This window comes from Mobula hypostoma, chromosome 1, assembly GCF_963921235.1.
Source record: "Mobula hypostoma chromosome 1, sMobHyp1.1, whole genome shotgun sequence".
Classification (NCBI taxonomy): Eukaryota; Metazoa; Chordata; class Chondrichthyes; order Myliobatiformes; family Myliobatidae; genus Mobula; species Mobula hypostoma.
In genome coordinates this window covers 142,051,512-142,072,769 of record NC_086097.1, presented here as the reverse complement: position 1 = coordinate 142,072,769, position 21,258 = coordinate 142,051,512, and the positions used below count along the sequence as shown (strand labels likewise).

The window sequence follows — 21,258 nt, the reverse complement described above, 5'->3', positions numbered from 1 at the left end:
AGTTAGGGAATCTTGGTTTTCAAGAGATATTGAGAAACTGGTTAAGAAGAAGGAAGTACAGAGCAGGTGAGAACAAATGAGGTACTTGAGTATAAGAAATTCAAGAGAACATGAAAGAAGGAAATCAGGAGGGCTGAAAGGAGGCATGAGGTTACTCTTGCAGACAAGGTGAAGGAGAATCCCAAGGGCTTTTGCAGATATATTAAGAACAAAAGGATAGTGAGGTATAAAATTGGTCCTCTGGAAGACCAGAGTGGACATCTAAGCTTGGGGCCGAAAGAGATGGGGGACATTTAAAATTTTTTTTTGCATATGTATTTATTCAGGAGAAAGACACAGTCTATAGAAGTGAGGCAAAGTAGCACTGAGGTCATGGACTGCATATGGATTATAGAGGAGAAGGTGTCTGCTGTCTTGAGACAAATTAGGGTGGATAAATACCCAAACCCTGACAAGGTCTTTCCTTATACCTTATGGGAGACTATTGCAGAAATTGCAGCAGCCCTAGTAGAGATAATTAAAACATCCTCCTTGGTAACAGGTGAGGAGCCAGAGGATTGGAGGATAGCTAATGTTCTATTGTTCCAGAACGGCTCTAAAATTAAGCTAGGAAATGATAGGCCAGAGAGCCTGACATTAGTAGTAAGCAGGTTATTGGAAGGGCTAGATTTATAAGTATTTGGATAGACAGGGACTGATTAAGGATAGTTAACATGGCTTTGTGCAGAATTTTTCAAGGAAGTTACCAGGAAAGTTAATGAACGCAGGGCAGTGGATGTTGTTTACATGGAATTTAGAAAGGCCTTTGACAAGGTCCCTTATGGGAGCATGATCAAGAAGGTTCAATTGCTTGACAGTCAGGATGAGGTAATAAACTGGATTAAACCTTGGCTTTGTGAAGAAGCCAGAGGCTTTGTAGATGGTTCCATCGCTGACTGGAAGCCAGTGACTCATGGTGTGCAGCAGGGATTGGTACTGGGCCTGTTGTTGTTTGTTAACTATATCAACGATCTGGATGATGATGTAGTAAACTGGATCAGCAAGAGTGGGGGCAGAGTTAACAGCAAGAAAGGCTATCAAAGCTTCCAGCGGGATCTGGACCAGCTGGAAAAATGGGCTGAAAAACGGCAGATGGAATTTCATGCAGACACGTGTGAAGAGTTGCACTTTGGAAGAATAAGCCAGGGTAGGACTTATGCTGTGAACAGTAGAGCACTGAGGAGTCCAGTAGAAAAAAGGGATCTGAGAATACAGGTCCATAATTCCTTGAACATGGTGACACAAGTAGATGGGGGTCATAAATAGAGCTTATGCATATTTGTCATCATAAATTAAGGTATTGCATATGCGATTGGGATGTTATGTTGAAGTTGTATAAGATGTTGGTAAGGATTAATTTTGGTGTATTGTGTGCGCTTAACACTTCGCCCATCCCTCGCTCTTATTCATTCTCGGGGTGTGTTCCTGAGGCAAGTTCCACATTTATTGCCTGTCCCTAGTTTTCTTGACATGGCACTTGACATTTTTCCTGTCTGATGCAACTAAATAGTATACTTGCCCAGGGAGTAATTCAGTCAACTGCATTGGTCTGATTCTGTTCCAAATGGTGAAATTTAAATCAAGCCTTAATAGGCCATTGGTCCAGTAACATCATCACTAGACTATTGTGCTTGTTAATGAATGTCAGTCTGTTATACTTACTGCATATCCGCACTTTAACCTCTAACTTACTTTTATATATTTCTTTATTCTTTAGACTTGTGGAATGTTTTTGTTGCATGTCACGCCAACACATCACAGCAAATTCCAAATACATATAAAAGTATATGATGAATAAACTTAATCCTTGATCCTTTATCTTCTCTTTATTAAGTTTTGAATAACTTACAATTATGTGAGTATGTATATAATATATAACATCTATGCTCCTCATGGGTCTCATCGTACATGGGCCTCTTAAACCTAATTAACTGGTCTAATTAGAAATCTGGATTTTCATTTTAAGCAATATAATATTTCGTATACCTTAATAAAGCGCGTGTTGTGGATACGTTTGCAAGGTACCCCATGCGAAGCTTATTAAGAAAGTAGGGAGGCATGGGATCCAAGGGGACCTTGCTTTGTGGATCCAGAACTGGCTTGCCCACAGAAGGCAAAGAGTGGTTGTAGACAGTCATATTCTGCATGGAGGTCGGTGTGCCTCAGGGATCTGCTCTGGGACCCCTTCTCTTCGTGATTTTTATAAATGACCTGGATGAGGAAGTGGAGGGATGGGTTAGTAAATTTGCTGATGACACAAAGGTTGGGGGTGTTGAGGATAGTGTGGAGGGCTGTCAGAGGTTACAGCAAGACATTGATAGGATGCAAAACCGGGCTGAGAAGTGGCAGGTGGAGTTCAACCCAGATAAGTGTGAGGTGGTTCATTTTGGTAGGTCAAATATGGCAGAATGTAGTATTAAGGATAAGACTCTTGGCAGTGTAGAGAATCAGAGGGATCTTGGGGTCCGAGGCCATAGGACACTCAAAGCTGCTGCGCAGGTTAACTCTGTGGTTAAGGCGGCATATGGTGCAATGGCCTTCATCAATCGTGGGATTGAGTTTAAGAGCTGAGAGATAAGGTTACAGTTGTAAAGGACCCTGGTCAGACCCCACTTGCAGTACTGTGCTCAGTTCTGGTCACCTCACTAGTGGAAGGATGTGGAAACTATAGAAAGGGTACAGAGGAGATTTACAAGGATGTTGCCTGGATTGGGGAGCATGCCTTACGAGAATAGGTTGAGTGAACTTGGCCTTTTCTCCTTGGAGCGACGGAGGATGAGAGGTGACCTGATAGAGGTGTGTAAGATGATGAGAGGCATTGATCGTGTGGATAGTCAGAGGCTTTTTCCCAGGGCTGAAATGGTTATCACGAGAGGGCACAGTTTTAAGGTGCTCGGAAGTAGGTACAGAGGAGATTTCAGGGCTAAGTTTTTTACGCAGAGAGTGGTGAGTGTGTGGAATGGGCTGCTGGCGACGGTGGTGGAGGCGAATACGATAGGATCTTTTAAGAGACTCCTGGATAGGTACATGGAGCTTAGAAAAATGGAGGGCTATGGGTAACCCTAGGTAATTTCTAAAGTAAGTACATGTTCAGCACAACATTGTGGGCCAAAGGGCCTGTTTTGTGTTGTAGGTTTTCTATGTTTCTATGTTTCTTATTTCTTCTTTACCTTAAAGGTACTGAAACAATGAAATCTTTTTTTTCAACTTTTAAAATTGCAGGTACAAATTCCAAAAGCAAAAGTTGATGTGAGCCGTGTCTCATCAAAGTGTGGATCCAAGACCAATCTGAAACATAAAGCAGGTACTACTGGTAAATTCAAAATAACCTAAACTTAAATGTTGAAAATTAAAGCTTGTGTTAGCTTTAGTCATAAGAAAATAATATTATTTTCTTATAAATCGTAAGAAAATTACATTGTAGTGTGATAATGAGTTTTTTTGATATGCTGTTGTGAGCACAGCTGTGGAAGAAATGCTGGTCAAAGCAGTGAACTCTCTGGTCATCTTTGAAAAGCTGTAGGATCTTTAACAGGCACAGGGTTTTTACATCCCAAGGAGGAAGAACTATTCTGAAGGAAAGATGACACAACCGTGGCTACCAAGAGAAGTCAAAGCCAATATAAAAGCCAAAGAGAGGGCATATAATAGAGGAAAAATTAGTGAGAAGTTAAGGGATTAAGAAGCTTTTAAGTACCAACAGAAGACACTTAAACTCATTGAGAAGGAAAAGATGGAGTACAAAAGTAAGCTAGCCAGTAATATTGAAGAGGATACCAAAAATTTCTTGAGATATATGAAGTGTAAAAGGTGAGAGTGGATATCAGACTGCTGGAAAATGATGCTGGAGAGGTAGTAATGGGGGACAAGGAAATGGTGGATGAAATGAATAAGTATCTTGCATCAGTCTTCACTGTGGAAGACATAAGCAGTATGGTGGAAGTTCCAGGTGTCAGGCACATGAAGTGTGTGAAGTTATGATTACTAGGGAGAAGGTCCTTGGGAAACTGAATGGTGTGAAGGTAGAAAAGTTACCTGGACCAGATGGTGTGCACCCCAGGGTTCTGAAAGAGGTGGCTGAAGAGATTATGGAGGCATTAGTAATGATGCTTCAAGATTCACTAGATTCTGGAATGGTTCTGGAAGACTGGAAAATTGCAAATGTCACTCCACTCTTCAAGAAGGGAGAGAGGCAGAAGAAAGAAAACCCATAGGCCGGTTAGTCTGACCTCAGTGGTTGGGAAGATGTTGGAGTCGATTGTTAAGGATGTGATTTCGGGGTACTTGGAGGTACATGATAAAATAGACCCTAGTCAGCATGGTTTCCACAGGGGAAAACCTTTCCTGAAAAATCTGTTAGTATTTTTGGAAGAAATAACAAGCAGGATAGACAAAGGAGAATCAGTTTATGTTGTGTATTTGAATTTTCAGAAGGCCTTTCACAAGATGCCACACATGAGGCTTCATGACAAGGTACGAGCTCATGGTATTATGGGAAAGATTCTAGCATGGATAAACCAGTGGCTGATTGGCAGGATGCAAAGAGTGGGAATAAAGGGAGCCTTTTTTAGTTGGCTGCCAGTGACTACTGGTGTTTCACAGGTGTCTGTGTTGGGTCCAATTCTTTCTACCTTATATGTCACTGATTTGGACAACGGAATTAATGGCTTTGTTGCAAAGTTTGCAGACAATATGAAGATCTGTGGAGGGGCCTGTAGTTTTTAGGAAGTAGAGAGGCTACAGAAGGCCTTAGACAGATTAGGAGAAAGGGCGAAAAAAAAGTGGCAGGTGGAATACAGTGTCGGGAAGTATATGGTCATGCACTTAGAAGAAATGAAAGGGTTGACTATTTCCTAATTGGAGAGAAAATAAAAAATCTGAAGTGCAAAGGTACTTGGGAGTTCTTGTGCAGGATTCTCTACAGGTTTATTTGCAGGTTGAGTCTTTGATGATGGAAGTAAATGCAATGTTAGCATTCATTTCAAGAGAACTAAAATATAAAAGCAAGGATATAATGTTGAGACTTTATAAAGCACTGGTGAGGCCTTGCTTGTAATATTGTGAGCAGTTTTGATCTTAGAAAGGCTGAAATTGGAGAGGGTTCAAATGAGGTTCATAAAAATGATTCTGGGTTTGAATGGCTTGTCATGTGAAGAGCATTTGATGGCTCTGGACTTGTATTCACTGGAATTCATAAGAATGAGGTGTGACCTCATTGAAACATGGTGAATGGCTTTGATAAAATGGATGTGGAGAGGATATTTCCTATGGTGGGAGAGTCCAAGACCAGAGGATACAGCCTCAGAAAAGAAGGACGTCTTTTTAGAATGGAGATGAGAAATTTCTTTAGCAAGAGTGGTGAATCTGTGGAATTTGTTGCTACAGGCAGCTGTGGAGGCCATATCTGTATGTATATTTAAGGCAGAGGTTGATAGATTCTTGAGTGGTCAGGGCATGAAGGGATATGAGGAGAAGGCAGGAGACTGGGGCTGAGAGGGAAAAATGGATCAGCTATGATGAAATGGTGGAGCAGACTCGATGGGCCAAATGGCCTAATTCTGCTCCAATGTCTTGTGGTCTTAACATATACCTGAGCCACTGAAATAAATGGCCCATGCTTAATGTCTGTTTCCTTGAGTTTACAATTTTGTTCTGCTTCATCAGGGTCTTCCAGTGTCTCATGGCAAGTGAGACCAACATCAGCCTGATATTTGTCTGTGGTATATAATACATTATGATATTCATGCCCACTTGCTTGCATGTTGATTAGCTCCCAGGCACAGAATTCCTAATTACCTCTCTTCTGTGATCCCTGGTCCATTGTAACTAAGAATAATAGGTGTACCAGCTCATTCCTGTAATGGTTGGCAAAAAAAAAACGAGAACGCAATAGAAAATTGGAATTGCTTATATTTTGTGAACAATTAATTATTTATCTGCATCATTAGTTGGCATCTTGGATGCAAATTGTGGGTTCACATCTATTCCAAGTTTTGAGACATGAAGAATGTGAATATTAACTGAAGTGCATTTCCTGAGAATTATGGTACCATATCACCTTATTTTGATGTCCTGGCCAATGTACCTTCCTCAACCAGTAGCAATAAAACAGAAAACTCATGGTTTTGTTACTATGTGATGTTGCAGATAATGGTTGCTTTGCTTTTAGTCTAAGTGCCACTGGTAGTGCTCGGTATTTTCACCCATACCTGATAGCTCTTGAAAAGATGATGAGGAGCCACCTCTTTGAATTGCTGTAATTCTTTTGATTAAGGTACAACCAGGTAGCAATTTTCAGACCCAGCAACAAGGTTGGACTTCTTGGCATTTCCAGGTGACACAGTGCAGCTTGTAGTGGAGCCAGCAGATGGCGGTGTCCTTTGAGCCTGTTGCCCATGATGGAGAATGTGGGTTTGAGGAGTGCTGTCTGAGCAGCTAAAGCAAGTATCTGCATTGCAGTATTTAGATGGTACCCGTTACAGAGGGTCCGAGGTGACTCTTAGCTTCTTGAATGTTGAGATCGTTGCGGCAAGTATTTCATAATGCTCCTGACTAATGAGGCTTGGAGCCATTCACCCAAGGAAACCTAGTTTCAGATGTGTTCTTAAGGCACAGTTTTGAGATTTTGTTCAATTGTGACCCCTTATTATTGACACATGGGACACAATAGACACTGATGTCAGGGGTAGATGATGGGTAAGTTCTCGATCATTGGAGATGGTTGTTGCCTGGCATTCTTGAGATGTGACCGTCAGCTGCCCATTATTGGTCCATTCATAGAGTTGTTGTATACTACAGTACAAAAATAAGCCCTTTGACCCAGCTAGTTAATGTCGAACCATTAATCAGCCTAGTCCCATTGTCCTGCACCCGGAGCATAGCCCTCCATACCCTTCCCATCCATGGTACTTACCCAAATTTCTCTGGAATGTTAAAATCAAACCTACATCCACCACTTCCGTTGGCAGCTTGTTCTACACTTCCACCACCCTCTTGAGTGAACAAGTTCCCCTTAAACATTTCACTGTTCACCCTAAACCCATGACTTATAATTCTAATCTCACACAACCACAATGGAAAAAATCTACCTGCATTTACCCCATCTATACCCCTCATAATTTTACATACCTCTATCAAATCTGCCCTCATTTACCTGAGCTCTATAGAATAAAATCCTAACCTATTCAACTTTTCCCTAAACTTAGGCCCTCAAGTCCTGGCAGCATCCTTGTAAATTTTCTCTTCACTCTTTCACTCTTACTTGCATCTTTCCTATAGCTAGGAGACCAAAACTGCATAATACTCCAAATTAGGCCTCACCAAGTCTTATATGACTTAAACATAACATCCCAACTCCTGTATTTAACCACTTAAATTTATGAAGGCTGATCTACAGAAGCTTTCTTTACGACCCTTTCCAGTTGTGACACTACTTTTAAGGATTTATGGATCTGTATTCCCAGATCCCTCTGTTCTACCACACTGCTCAGTGCCCTATCATTCACCACGCAAGTCCTAGCCTGGTTTATCCTCCCAAAGTGCAATACCTCACACTTGTCTGCATTAAATTCTGTCTGTTATTTTCCAGCTGGTCCAGATCCTGCAGCAAGTTTTGATAGTCTTCCTTGCTATCCACTGCACCCCCAGTCTGCATATTTGCTGATCCAGTTTACTATATCATCATCAAGATCATTGATAAAGATGACAAATAACGGACCCAACACCAATTCCTGTGGCACACCACCATTCACAGGCTTCTGGTCATAAAGGCAAGCATCTACTACCACTCTGGCTTCTCCCACAAAGCCAACGACTAATCTAATTTACTACCTTATCTTCAGTGCTGTGTGACTAAATCTTCTTGACCAGCTGCCCATGCAGGACCTTGACAAAGGTCTTGCTAAAGTCCATTTAGACAACCTCCACTGCCTCACTTTCAATAACTTTCTTGGTAACTTCTTCAAAAAGTTCTATAAGATTGATTGGACACGACCTAGCACACAGAAAGCCTTGTTGACAATCCCTAATCAGTGCCTGTCCATCCAATTACTTGTATACATGGTCCCTTAGAATACTTTCCAATACCTTAACTGCTACTGATGTCTGGCTCACTGGCCTATAATTTCCTGGCCTTTTCTAAGAGTCTTACTTAAACAACAGAACAACATTAGTTGTCCTCAAATCCTGCAGCACCTCATCCATGGCTAAGACGTTTCAAATATCTCTGCTTGAGTCCCAAAATTGCTGCATTAGTCTCCCACAAGGTCTGAGAGAACACCTTGTCAGGCCCTGGGGATATACCTACCCAAACTTGTCTCAAAACAGCTAGCACCACCTCCTCTGTAATCTGTATAAGGTTCATTACCTTACAGCTACATTGCCTCACTTCTGTAGACTCTGAGTGTCTCTTAAGTAAATATACATGGAAAAAAATCTATTTAAAATCTACCCCATCTCTTTTGGCTCCATGCATGGATGACTATACTGATCTTCCAGAGGACCAACTTTGTTCGTTGCAACCCTTTTGTTCTTAATATCGCTGTAGAAGTCATTGGGGGTTCTCCTTTACTTTGCATACTCCTCTCACACCTGATTTGTTCCTTCTTGCCTATAGCTGCTATGCACTCCTTCTTAACCAGGGCCTCAACATCTTTCGAAAACCAAGGTTCTCGAAACCTGTTATCCTTGCATTTTGTTCTGACAGAAACATACAAACTGTGTACTCTCAAAATTTCATTTTTGAAGCCCTCCCACTTACACCTTTGCCAGAAAATCCATACTTGCCGCGTCCTTTCTGATACCATCAACACTGGCCTTTCTCCAATTTAGAATCTCAACTGGAGGAACCAGACCCATCCTTTTCCATAATTACCTTTAAACTAATAGCATTATGATCCCTGGATGCAAAGTGTTCTCCGACACAAACTTCTATCACCTGCCCTGTCTTGTTCCCTTATGGGAGATCTAGTATCACTCTCTCTAGTTGGGACTTCTATGTACTGATTAAGGAAAATTTTCAGAACACATTTGGCAAATTCTTTCCTATTCAGCCCTTTTACCGTATTGGAGTCCTAGTCAATATGTGAAAGTTAAAATCACCTACTATCACAACCTTATGTTTCTTGTAACAGTCTGCGATACCTCTACAAATTTGCTCCTCTGACTCCCGTGGACTGTTGGGTGGTCTATTGTATTATCCCATTAACGTCGTCATATATTTCTTATACCTTAGTTCTACCCATGAAGCCTTACCAGATGAGCTTTCCAGTCTATCCTGTCTGAGCTCTGCTGTGACACTTTTCCTCAATAGTAATGCCACCCCTCCCACTCAATCTTGTCCAAAATAGCAGAACCTCGAATCATTGAGCTGCTCGTGCTGCCCCTCCTGCAGCCATCTCACTATTGGCTACAATGTCATAATTCCATGTGCTGATCCCTGTCATAAACTCATCTGCCTTTCCTACAATACTCCTTGCGTTGAAATATACACAATTCAGAACATTAGTCCCATCATGCTCAACCTTTTGATTCCTAACTTTGTATCTAGGCTTACCAACATCTTTCCCCACAACCACTCCACTGTCTGCTCTGGTGCTCTGGTTTCAACCCACGCATCTGTAGTTTAAACTGCCCCTGTGCAACATTAGCAAACCTTCCTGCAAAGATATTAGTTCCTCTGCCCTTCCTGGAAGAGAGCTAAATAATCAAAAAATCTCAAGTCCTCCCTCCTGCACCATCTCCTTAGTCATGTGTTAAGTTGCGTGATCTTCATATTTCTGGCCTCACTAGCACATGGCATAGGTGACAGTCCTGAGATCACAGCCCTGGAGGTTCTGTCCTTTAACTTAGTACCTAGCTTCCTGAACTCAGTGTGCAATACCTTGTCAACCTTCCTACACGTCGTTGGTACTGATGTGTACTACAGCCTCCGGCTGCGCACTCTCCCACTTGATCCAAGATGTCCCTGACCTTGGCACCTGGGAGGCAACGTACGATCCAGGAATCTTGTTTTTGTCCACAGAACTTCCTGTCTTTTCCCCTAACCTTTGAATCCCCTATCACTATAATTCGCCTCTTCTCGCCCCTTCCTTTCTAAGCTACACGGCCAAGCTCAGTGCCAGAGACCTGACTGCTGTGGCTTTCCTTCCCTAGGACATTCCTCCATCACTATCCAAAGCAGCATACCTGCTGTTGAGGGGCTTGGCCACAGGAGTACTCTGCACTGACTGCCTATCCCCTTCCCCTTCCTGATGATCACCCAGTTACCTGTGTCCTGCATCTGGGGTGTAACTACATCCCTGAATCGCCTGTACCTTCAGAATGGCCCGGGGTTCATACAGCTCCAATTCCTCAACATGGTCTGTAAGTAGCTGCAACTGGATGCACTTCCTGAAGGAAGTCTCCTGCTTTCCCTCATTGCACAAAAGGAGTATTCCACTATCTTGCCTGGCTGTAACTGTGCAATAAGAAAAAAAGGAAGAAAAAATTAAAAGAAAAAATCTTCCTACAGCTTACACCGCTCTGCCAGAGCTTCTATGAGCCATGGACTGAACTCTCCAGTGGAGCACTGGGTCACACACAATGGCTGCTCTGCTTAAACCTAACTTCTTTTTACTGGCCCTTGCCAAGTGCCTAATTAGGCATAATTCAACATCTCCAAGGGAACTGTGGTGCACAGAATGTCCTGACTGCCCCCACTCGCTTCTTTTAAAATCTCTCTCCTGCAAAGCAATCCAGTGTCTCCAAGGGAACTGTGACACTCAGAATTCTTGAATACATTGCAGCATTCAGGCAACTTCATTTACTGAGATTTGCAAATAGAGTTTTACTTCATGCAAGCGTCAGCAAATATTCAATTTCTGACTTCATGAAGGCTGTAAGGTAGTTTAAAGCAGATAAAAATGTTTGGGTCTCAGACCCTGCCTTGAGAAGCACGTGCAGTGGTCAGGAGGCTGAGTTGATTGATGTGTAACTGTCTTCCTGTCTGCAAAGAATGACACCATATTCTAGTATATTTTCTCTTTGCAAATTAACGCATTTTACGAGGGCTCCTTGATATAATGCTTGTGTAAGTATTGCAGTTATTTTGAGGGCAGTCAACTGAACCTTCCCTTTGGAATTCAGCTCTTTGATCAATGTTTGGGTAGTGTCTTTCATGCAGCTTGGCTTAACTATAGTCTTGGCAAGACCCAAAATGGGTGAACAGTTATTTCGATAGCCGTTGCTCCACATGTTATTGATTTTACAAAGAGCCAAAGATTATGTAAATAAAAAATTCCATTCAGATGAATGATGTACAAATTATGCTAATCTGTACTCATTTATCTTCCTTTTTCTTTTAAAATATGAAATCCTCTGCACTCACTGTTCCCGCCAACTTAATGTACACAATGGAAAATAACTTTTTTAATCACACCCCGTCTGGACTTGGAGGTAAATCACCAATACTTTAAATATCAGTGGGTCAGAATCCTAGAACTGCTTCCTTCCCAAAAGCCTTGGGAATACTTTATAGAAGGAATGCAACAGTTCAGTACAGTAATTCATTACCATCTTCTCTAGGATGTAGGGACAGCCAATAGCCTTGCCAGTGGCATCTACATTTTGTAAATTAAAAGTTTAAGCTGCAGGTTGGTTCTGTATCCATCCTTCTAAGGCTGAATGCAGTTTCTGACTGTTTCACTTGTGTTACATTAGTGTACCAATCTTGCACTATTGTGTTTAATTTGTTGCTTATTTTGCACACTTGTAAATTATGTACACATTCACTTTTCTCCACATCTTGTAATATACTGAGCTGCTGCAACAGCAAAACACTAATTTTGGCATTGATACCCTGAGTATTCAAGCCTCTAACAACAATAAAGTGAACTATTTTTAAAATTCGTTCTGAATTTGCTATCGTATTAGGAAGCAAGTAATTTGTGTAAATAGTATGCTTACTTTACAAATAATTTTAGGTGGTGGGGATGTGAAGATTGAGACCAGCAAGACCAATTTCAAGAACAAAGCTGAATCAAAAATTGGGTCCTTGGACAACCTAAACCATACCCCAGGAGGTGGCAATGTGAAGGTAAGTTAGATGCAGTGGCCAAATCAGTCACTAAGGAAGTAACAAGTGAATGCATCCACTTTGGGGAAAAATACTATAAAAAAGTTTTCTGTCCTTCTGATTTGTATTGACCTTTGTTTCTCAGCCCCTCTGGATTTGCCATTCTTGCTCCTTGTCACTTTCCAGCTGTTGACCAGTTCTCCAAGCCATGCACCACAGTTCAGCTCTTCTTTCTCTGAGAACTCTGTAGATGTTGGATGAGGATAGAATTGATTTTTTAAAAATACAATTCAGTTGATTACAGTTATTCCTAATCAATGGTCAAAATTCCAACTTGAGTACTATGTAGGAAGGTGACCTGGATTATGAAGCTGTAGATCAGCAAGACTTGGTGTCTTTAGGAGAACAGATATAATTTTCTAATCAGGAATGGCGCAGCGTGGTAACTTTTTCTATGATGTTTAAATACATTCCCCATCACCATATTTACTTACAAATGTGCAGTTCCTTAATTTATTTGACCCATCCACCTTTGTTTTCCATTTCCCACTTCTGAAATAAAGCTGCAAAGTGTGGGATGTTGTACGTTCTAACCACATTCTCTGTTGTTTGTCCAGATTCCTTCACCTTTCAGATGGGTATCTCTGACGTCATTGTCATCTGGTCCCCATAGTTTCCCATTGTCTTCTATACTGTGAATGTGTCATATCTTATAGATTATGGGGGCTGTTGAGTGATTCAAAGATTCATGATTTCATCAAGAACTAAGCTGCCAAATGACTACTTATCTCATCCTTGTCTAATTTGAATTTATGGATTGACGTCTGGAAAAAAATTTAATTGTTTCGCTTTTATCATTAAGGTGTTAAAGTGTAACATCTGACCTGACCTTCAAGATCGAATCATTAGAGAGAAATGAGTTCTTCTGTCCCCTTTCTCCTTTTGTTAATTGGGCAAACATATTTCCTGTAACTGTACAAAAACTGGAATGATAAACTTACAGCTGAATTCACATTCCTTGTATATTGCTATTGCCTTAGGTCAGAAGAGTTTCCAGTTTAAGTCAAGTCAAGTCACTTTTTATTGTCATTTCAACCGTAACTGCTGGTACAGTACACAGTAAAAACGAGACAGAGTTTTTCAGGACCACGGTGCTACATGAACAATACAAAAACTACACTGAACTATGTAAAACAACACAAAAACTACACTAGACTACAGACCTACCCAGGACTGCATAAAGTGCACAAAATAGTGCAGGCATTATAATAAATAATAAACAAGACAATAGGCACAGTAGAGGGCAGTAGGTTGGAGTCAGTCCAAGCTCTGGGTATTGAGGAGTCTGGTCGTGAGAGCCCCAATGCTTCGGTGCCTTTTGCCAGATGGCAGGAGGGAGAAGAGTTTATATGAGGAGTGCATGGGGTCCTTCATAATGCTGTTTGCTTTACGGATGCAGTGTATGGTGTAAAATATCTGTAATGGCGGGCAGAGCGACCCCAGTGATCTTCTCAGTTGACCTCACTATCCGCTGCAGGGTCTTGCAATCCGAGATGGTGCAGTTTCCGAACCAGGCAGTGATGCAGCTGCTCAGGATGCTCTCAATACAACCGCTGTAGAATGTGGTGAGGATGGGGGTTGGGAGATGGACTTTTCTCAGCCTTCGCAGAAAGTAGAGACGCTGCTGGGCTTTCTTTGCCATGGAGCTGGTGTTGAGGGACCAGGTGAGATTCTCTGCCAGTGAACACCAAGAAATTTGGTGCTCTTAACGATCTCAACAACAGTGGAGAGTGGTCGTTCCGTGTCCTCCTGAAGTCAACAACCATCTCTTTTGTTTTGTTCACATTCAGAGACAGGTTGTTGGCTCTGCACCAGTCCGTTAGCCGCTGCACCTCCTCTCTGTATGCTGATTCATCGTTCTTGCTGATGAGACCCACCACAGTCGTGTCATCGGCGAACTTGATGATGTGGTTCGAGCTGTGTATTGCTGCACAATCGTGGGTCAGCAGAGTGAACAGCAGTGGACTGAGCACACAGCTCTGAGGGGTCCCCGTGCTCAGTGTGATGGTGTTGGAGATGCTGCTCCCGATCCAAACTGACTGAGGTCTCCCAGTCAGGAAGTCTAGGATCCAGTTGCAGAGGGAGGTGTTCAAGCCCAGTAGGCTCAGCTTTCCAGTCAGTTTCTGAGGAATGATTGTGTTGAATGCTGAACTGAAGTCTATGAACAGCATTCGAACGTATGTGTCTTTTTTTGTCCAGGTGGGTTAGGGCCAGGTGGAGGGTGATGGCAATGGCGTCATCTGTTGATCAGTTGGGACGGTATGCGAACTGCAGAGGGTCCAGTGAGGGGGGGGAACAGGGTCTTGATGTGCCCAGTGACGAGCCTCTCGAAACACTTCATGATGATGGATGTGAGTGCGACGGGACGGTAGTCATTGAGGCAGGACACTGAAGACTTCTTCAGCACGGGGACGATGGTGGCCACCTTGAAGCACATAGGAACAACGGTGCTGCTCAGGAAGATGTTGAAGATGTCAGTGAGAATCTCTGCTAGCTGGTCTGCACATCCTCTAAACACTCTGCCAGGAATATTGTCTGGTCCAGTAGCTTTCTGTGGGTTGACCCTGCACAGGGTTCTCCTTGCATCGGCCATGGTAAGACACAGCACCTGGTCATTTGGAAGAAGGGTGGTCTTCCTCACCGCCACGTCATTTTCCGCCTCAAAACGAGCATAAAAGTTGTTCAACACATCTGGGAGGGAGGCATCACCAGCACAGGCAGGTGGTGCTGTCTTGTAGTTGATGTCCTGAATGCCCTTCCACATGCGCTGCGTGTCGCTGCTGTCCTGGAAGTGGCTGTGGATTCGCTGGGCGTGAGCACGCTTTGCTTCTCTTTTGGCCTGGGACAGTTTCGCTGTTGTTAGGGCTGCCTTGTCGCCTGCTCTGAAGGCGGAGTCACGGGTCCTCAGCAGCGCACACACCTCCGCAGTCATCCATGGCTTCTGGTTAGAGTGTGTAGTGATGGTCTTGGCCACAGTGACATCATCGAAGCTAGTCACTGATGCCGTGTACTCCTCTAAGTTGGTAGAGTTGCCATCGGTTGCAGCCTCCCTGAACATGTGTCTGTCAGTGTGCTCAAAGCAGTTTTGAAGAGCAAGATGACCCCTGCTGGCCAGGTTTTCACCTGCTTCTGAACTGGTCTGGAGCGTCTGACGAGCGGTCTGTATGCTGGGATTAGCATAACAGAGATGTGGTCTGAGTAGCCGAGGTGGGGGGCGGGGCTCTGCCCGGTACGCGTCGGGAATGTTTGTGTAAACAAGGTCCAATGCGTTCTCCCCTCTTGTTGCAAAGTCCACGTTCTGATGGAATCTGGGGAGCATTGACTTAAGGTTCGCGTGGTTAAAATTTCCGGCATCAATAAACAGACAATCGGTGTAAAATGGTGATGGTGAGACACAGCAATGACTTGCTGACAGCAACCAAAGCTGCTAACTACTGTATTAATCACACTTTTTCTGGTAAATGATCACTGCAATCAATCGCCTGTATTTTCCCTTTCAGAGTTGAGCTTTTGATCCTGCCACTTTTGCACTGTGAGTTGAACTCTCAAAGGTGCACGACGGTTGTAGCGTGGTGAATATGTGCTGAATCAAGGCAGTGGGGCCCAGGCCCGAGAGTGAGGAAAGAACTGATGTATGGCCATTTTTGAGTGGGCTTAGAGCCGATTTGAAGCAGTAGAACGAGGCAAAGCGGAATCAAGGAGGTGGGTCCAAGCCTGAGAGTGAGGAAAAAGCTGATGTTTGGCTAATTTAAGTGCCAGGCCAAACTGGGAAGATTGAATACGAGCTGAATCAAGATGGTGGGTCTCAGGCCCAAGAACATTTTTAAGCGGCAGGGCCTGGGTCCGACAGTGAGGAACAACCCACTGCTTGGACGATTTCAGTGCTAGGCCAGAGGAGAGTGATGGACTGATGTTCAGTTTGCTGGTCACTAGATTTACTTGTCTCTGCACTGAACTGAGGCTGTGGCCTTCAACTAACAAGCTCCTAGATCGGCCGTGACTGGCTTCATGGCTGTGGACTCATTTTCATGAACATCAGTTCTGAATGTTGTTTGCTTACTTTTATTGTTTGCTTAATTTGATTTTTTTTCTGCACATTGGGTTTTTGGTGGTCTTGTTTTAATGGGTTTTATTGGATTTCTTTGTGGCTGACTGTAAGGAGATGAATCTTAAAGTTACATATAGATACGTACTTTGTTCAAAGTTCAAAATACATTTATTGTCAGTCAGAAACCCTGGTTTAGTATGGAGAATAAATGGCCACCATTCCTGCAAACTGATCATCCCAAATGGACTTGGGTGGCTAATAATCAATTAAATTTTGGTAGTGAAACCCTCACAGCCAACTAGCTGCAGATATTTATAAATAATGGACTCTTAATTAAGACACCTTAAGGACACTAAATAAAAGTAAGGAGCCAAACCCGAGTAAGAAAGTCATCTCAACAGAAAACAAATAAAAAGAATCAAGAAGTTAGTATATGTATAATAGTTTCTCAGTATAAATTTCATTCAAGAAAATTGTGTTTATGTATCAGTGTTTTTTTTTAATTGCAGTCAATGTGTCAACGGTGTATATTTTTACACAGAATATGTGCACGTAATTTCACTTCAGGAATTATTGTACAGATTGTGTCTTCAATTGTGATCTTATTTGTCATGACTTTTTTGTCCAGTTTTTCTGATCTTTTTACAACATTAAGATGAAGGTGGGAAAAGAAAATGCACTGGAGGACTGAAGATGAGAGACTGAACCCATTCAGTTATAGGTCCTGTGCTGATATTTGGTCCTTAAATCAGTTTTAGTATTCCTGACAAGTTTACTTTGGTGTCAGAAAATAAATTCCAATCTTTTTTTCACTTTCACAAATGTCTTGTGTTCTCTGTTACCAAAACTTTAATGAACTTACACCTCTTCACCTTCAAATATCCTGACTGCACATTCCTCCATGCTACATCTTGTCTGTTAGAACAATGGGCATTGATTTTATTTGATATCATTTGCTTCATTTCTTTTCATAAAACTTACAAACTACTACATCTTGTCATCCTAAAATCTGAACAACTAGCTTTCCTTAGTGACAATACTTCTTACTTCCCTGTCCCTCTTCTCCTTACAATGCTTACACTGTCCTTCATGACTCCAGGCCCACAAATCCAGACCATAGGACATAGAAACAGCATTAGTTCATTCAGCCCATCAAGTCTGCCTTGCCATTCATTCATGACTGATTTATTATTTCCTCTCTCCTGCCTTCTTCCAATTTCCCTTGACAGCATTATTAATCAAGAACCTATCAACCTCTGCTTTAAATTTACCCAGCAGCTTAGCCTCCACAGCCATCCCTCCGGTTAAAGTTATTTCTACAGGGATGTTCTTTTAATTGGAGTCTGTATCCTGTTGTCCTAAACTCGCCCACGACTGGAAACCTCCTCTCGATGTCTATTCTATTCAGTCCTTTCAAGATTCGGTAGATTTGTCTTAATCAAACCTTACATTATCCACACTGAGCACATTAGCCAAATTGAGAATCCAAGCAGTGCTGAGGTACAGTTATTTATTTAGGTGTTAATCTTTGAAACATTCCATGCTTTTTTTAAATAATGCAGGAAATTCTGTAGCATTCTTGGCTAGCATTAATCCAAAGTCTTTTATAAATGCAGCTGACTATTTGTCCTATTCTCATAGGCTTTCTGTGCAGAAACTAACATCAAAATTCTGCTGTACTAGAGCAGTGACAATCAAACCATGGTGAAGCTCAGTGGGACTTCCTGAGATCATAAGGTGCTTTATGAATTCACTCTTCCTCCCCACTTCGACCAGTCAGTCCCAGTATTTTTGGAAATACGTGGGTGCAGTGGACCACGTTTCAGCAGCTAGGGACAATCCATTTAGCCTCAGTTCCCCTGAATGGCCCTGGAAGAATAATTCCCAGCTTTGATTTCAGTCCATCAGTGCATTTGATTTTTTTTATCATGATGTGTTAGGTTTTTTAAAGAAAATCTTGTATGTATTTTGCATTTCATTTCATGCCCTCCTATAATAATACACCATTGTACCCCCACCCCATGATTGTATTTTTAGAATGAGGGTGAAGAAGAATCAGAAACAGCAACAATCAGTCAGACTCCAGAAAATAGGGATCTGACAGGAGAAGCTGAGAGTGAGACACAGCAAAATGGAGTAGGGGTGGACCCAGCTGCCGGGTCTGACGAAACTCTCAACCAAGAGTTACAAATACAAGAGACATGTAAGTGAAAGTTTGGCCTGCAAGGGCTGTGTAGTGTTGTGAAAGAATGTTGAACAGTTGGGAACTAGGTGTTAGTGTAAACTTGCTCTTTGTCTTTCGTTCTGGAATTGTATTCAAGTCATATCCCAAAAAAATAGGATATGAAATGTTTGTCTGTACTTTGGATGCTCTGTCAACTTCTCAATGGATATAGACCCATAAAACAATATTGCCCCTGTTATAATGGTAAAATTATAGGCTCTTCATGAAGTGTATGAAGATATAATGGGAATTGGAGCTGTAGAAAGTTGTTAGGACTCTGCAGAGAAAGTTCTTTATCAATGCATCAAACCAAATAAAACCACTTGAACTTTCATTATTTCTATCTGTGGTGTACCTGACCCAAAGCTCAATTGAACAGTGTAAAAAGAGCTGTGCTATGTGCATAATCTTTTGTGTTCACATTCTGAAGTGTGTGATTGCTTGAATAGTACAAAGGGAACTTCATTTTGTTTCTAATATTTTGTACGTCTCTGCAGGAGTGTACCATTGAATGGTGCAAATGGGCTTTAGTCAGTATCTAATCCATGCTGTAATAGTCCTGGAAGTGTTTAATGCAGTGTGGGAGAGGTTTTACTCAATAACTAACTCAGGATTTACCCATCATTGAGTAAAAGGAAAGGAACCTTTATTGAATCTAACTCATGCCATTCCTATCCAATGGGACATTAGTAAATAGCATCAAGTGACATAAAATAGACATCAGGTAACTTAGAAATGAGGAACTGTTATTTGAATGAAGGTTAATTAGAAGTATCTAATTATATTGTACCATTTGATACAGATAATATAAATTACCTCTTTGATGTGTGCACTCAGACACTATCATAAACCTCCATTCTTATCTCGAAGACATGCTTAGTGCCAAAACACCCACTCACTTTTAGAATATTTAGCAGTCTGGTTTTATGCATCCTATTTTTCACATTAAAATCTGGTTATGTGCAGAGCTGCTTGTTACCTGATATTGTGAGTACAAGAATCTGAATGACCTAGAACTGTATGAACCAAGAACTGACATTTTTCAATGTGTGGTGTGCTGAGGGACACGGCCCACTGCCCCCTCTCTTCAATGCCCCATCTCTCCAAAAGCTAGAATTTGAGGAAGACATCCTCCTGCTATTTTATGGTGCTGGACAATGTATATTTGCTGTCATTGTGCAAGAGAACATTAATCTCAGTTATGAAAGTTAAATAATCTGGGTGATCATTGGCATTTGAAGAATCACTTGAATGAAAGTGAGTCTTGGCAGCAGGTTTCAGTCACCAATTTGATTGCCGATGACATCAGAGTAAATCCTGATCTTGTTGATACCTATATTCATAAACTTTCCAGCTGAGTTTACTGAGTAATTGCTCTTTTCTTTCCCCTGCCCATTCACGCACACTGCTTTATGTTCCAACCCATGTGTACAGAATGTGTACTCCGTAACAGCTAATGTATTATTCAAGAAAGGCACAACACAGGAATTTCCTTGTGTATATTTTCTGTACTGAGGTTTACAATGTATTTACAAAGCCACCAGGATGAGAGTGCTATGGACTCTGTTTGTAGAGAAAATTTTATTTTGTTTTCCTCTTCTGCAGATTGAGTCTCATAAACTGAAGTTCCGTGAGAACGCCAAGGCCAGGACAGACCACGGAGCAGACATTGTGTACAAATCCCCAGTTTCAGACAACACCTCTCCTCTCTGCAGCACATCACTGACTGAAAGCCTCAGCTCCCTTGGATCTCCTCAGCTTGCTATTCCTGCTGGATATGTGTCTGCCACTCTAGCACAGCAGAGCTTGTGAATTTATACTTTCTCCATGTTTGTTTCCAACTACATTTAACAAAGAGGTTTAGCATCATTAACAGGATTTGTGCTTTAAAAAGGACTTGTTCCTCGAGTTATTTTAGGACTGGGGAGCCATTTTGCATCTTTATTATCTTTTAAAAAATCCATATACAAATTCTTGTTACCTCTGCCACTTACATTCTTACTGACTTCCACTCTTCTGGATTAAGGTGGGCTTGAAATTTGAATGGAACAACCACTCTAGCAATACTGTATTGTAAACTGGTTGAAAGAGTATATTGGATCATCTGATCACGAAGTTTGACAGATAAGATGGATATAAGCAATTTAAAAGCACCGTATAATAGCATACGCTCGGGGAAGGTGAATCTTGCCCCAACATTCTCAGATAGCACATGTAATTGAAGGGAATATTTCATATTTAAAAAATTATTTTCCTCAACTTTTTGTCTTTCCCATTTTTCTCCTGAATTCTCCGACATCCTTGAACCACAACCTGCCCTTGCACTGATGACGGCTATAATAATTTTTTAAAGGGATTTTACTCTTCTTGAGTCTAATTGCTTGGGAAACTCTGAACAGCATATTTCTGCTAAATATTACCATTATGGTGTATTCTTTCATTATTTGCCTCTTTTTTTTCCTGTAAATATTATCAATGTCAAAAAATATTGACAAAACAAATTGAATTTGCACATTTGGAATGGATAACCGGGGGAAATGAGTTAAAAGAGGAACATAAAAATAGATTATTTTAAAGTACAGTATAATGTTTTTTGATGAACGGCGGTGAGCAACCTTCAAACCTTAAAAGGTTTGTTGCCCAAAATACTTTATAAAGAGTCACTTATCTTCCCTGAGAGAATTTTTAATAACTTTTTTTTCCCTGTCCGTTTCAATTAATACACTCTGATGCAACTTAGCCTGGAGTTCACAGAGTTATAGAAGAAAGCTGTTTGTCCCAGTGCTGACTCTTAGAAAGAGCTATATAATTAGGCTCATTTCTTTCTCTTTACCC

At 41.6% G+C, this 21,258-nt stretch overlaps 1 protein-coding gene across 8 annotated transcripts in view; it reads left to right on the top strand.

Annotated features, from left to right (window-relative positions):
• The window catches only part of LOC134351033 (microtubule-associated protein 4-like), a 317,873-nt gene extending 297,705 nt beyond the window's left edge, over positions 1 to 20,168 (top strand). For all 8 annotated transcript variants that reach the window (XM_063057031.1, XM_063057058.1, XM_063057050.1 and 5 more), the window contains 4 exons: positions 3,262 to 3,343; positions 12,000 to 12,112; positions 18,237 to 18,402; positions 20,029 to 20,168. In XM_063057031.1, coding sequence (XP_062913101.1) covers positions 3,262 to 3,343; positions 12,000 to 12,112; positions 18,237 to 18,402; positions 20,029 to 20,033 — 366 coding nt within the window. In that variant the 3' untranslated portion in view covers positions 20,034 to 20,168. The remainder of the gene's footprint in view (positions 1 to 3,261; positions 3,344 to 11,999; positions 12,113 to 18,236; positions 18,403 to 20,028) is intronic.
• Positions 20,169 to 21,258: the final 1,090 nt, after the last annotated feature.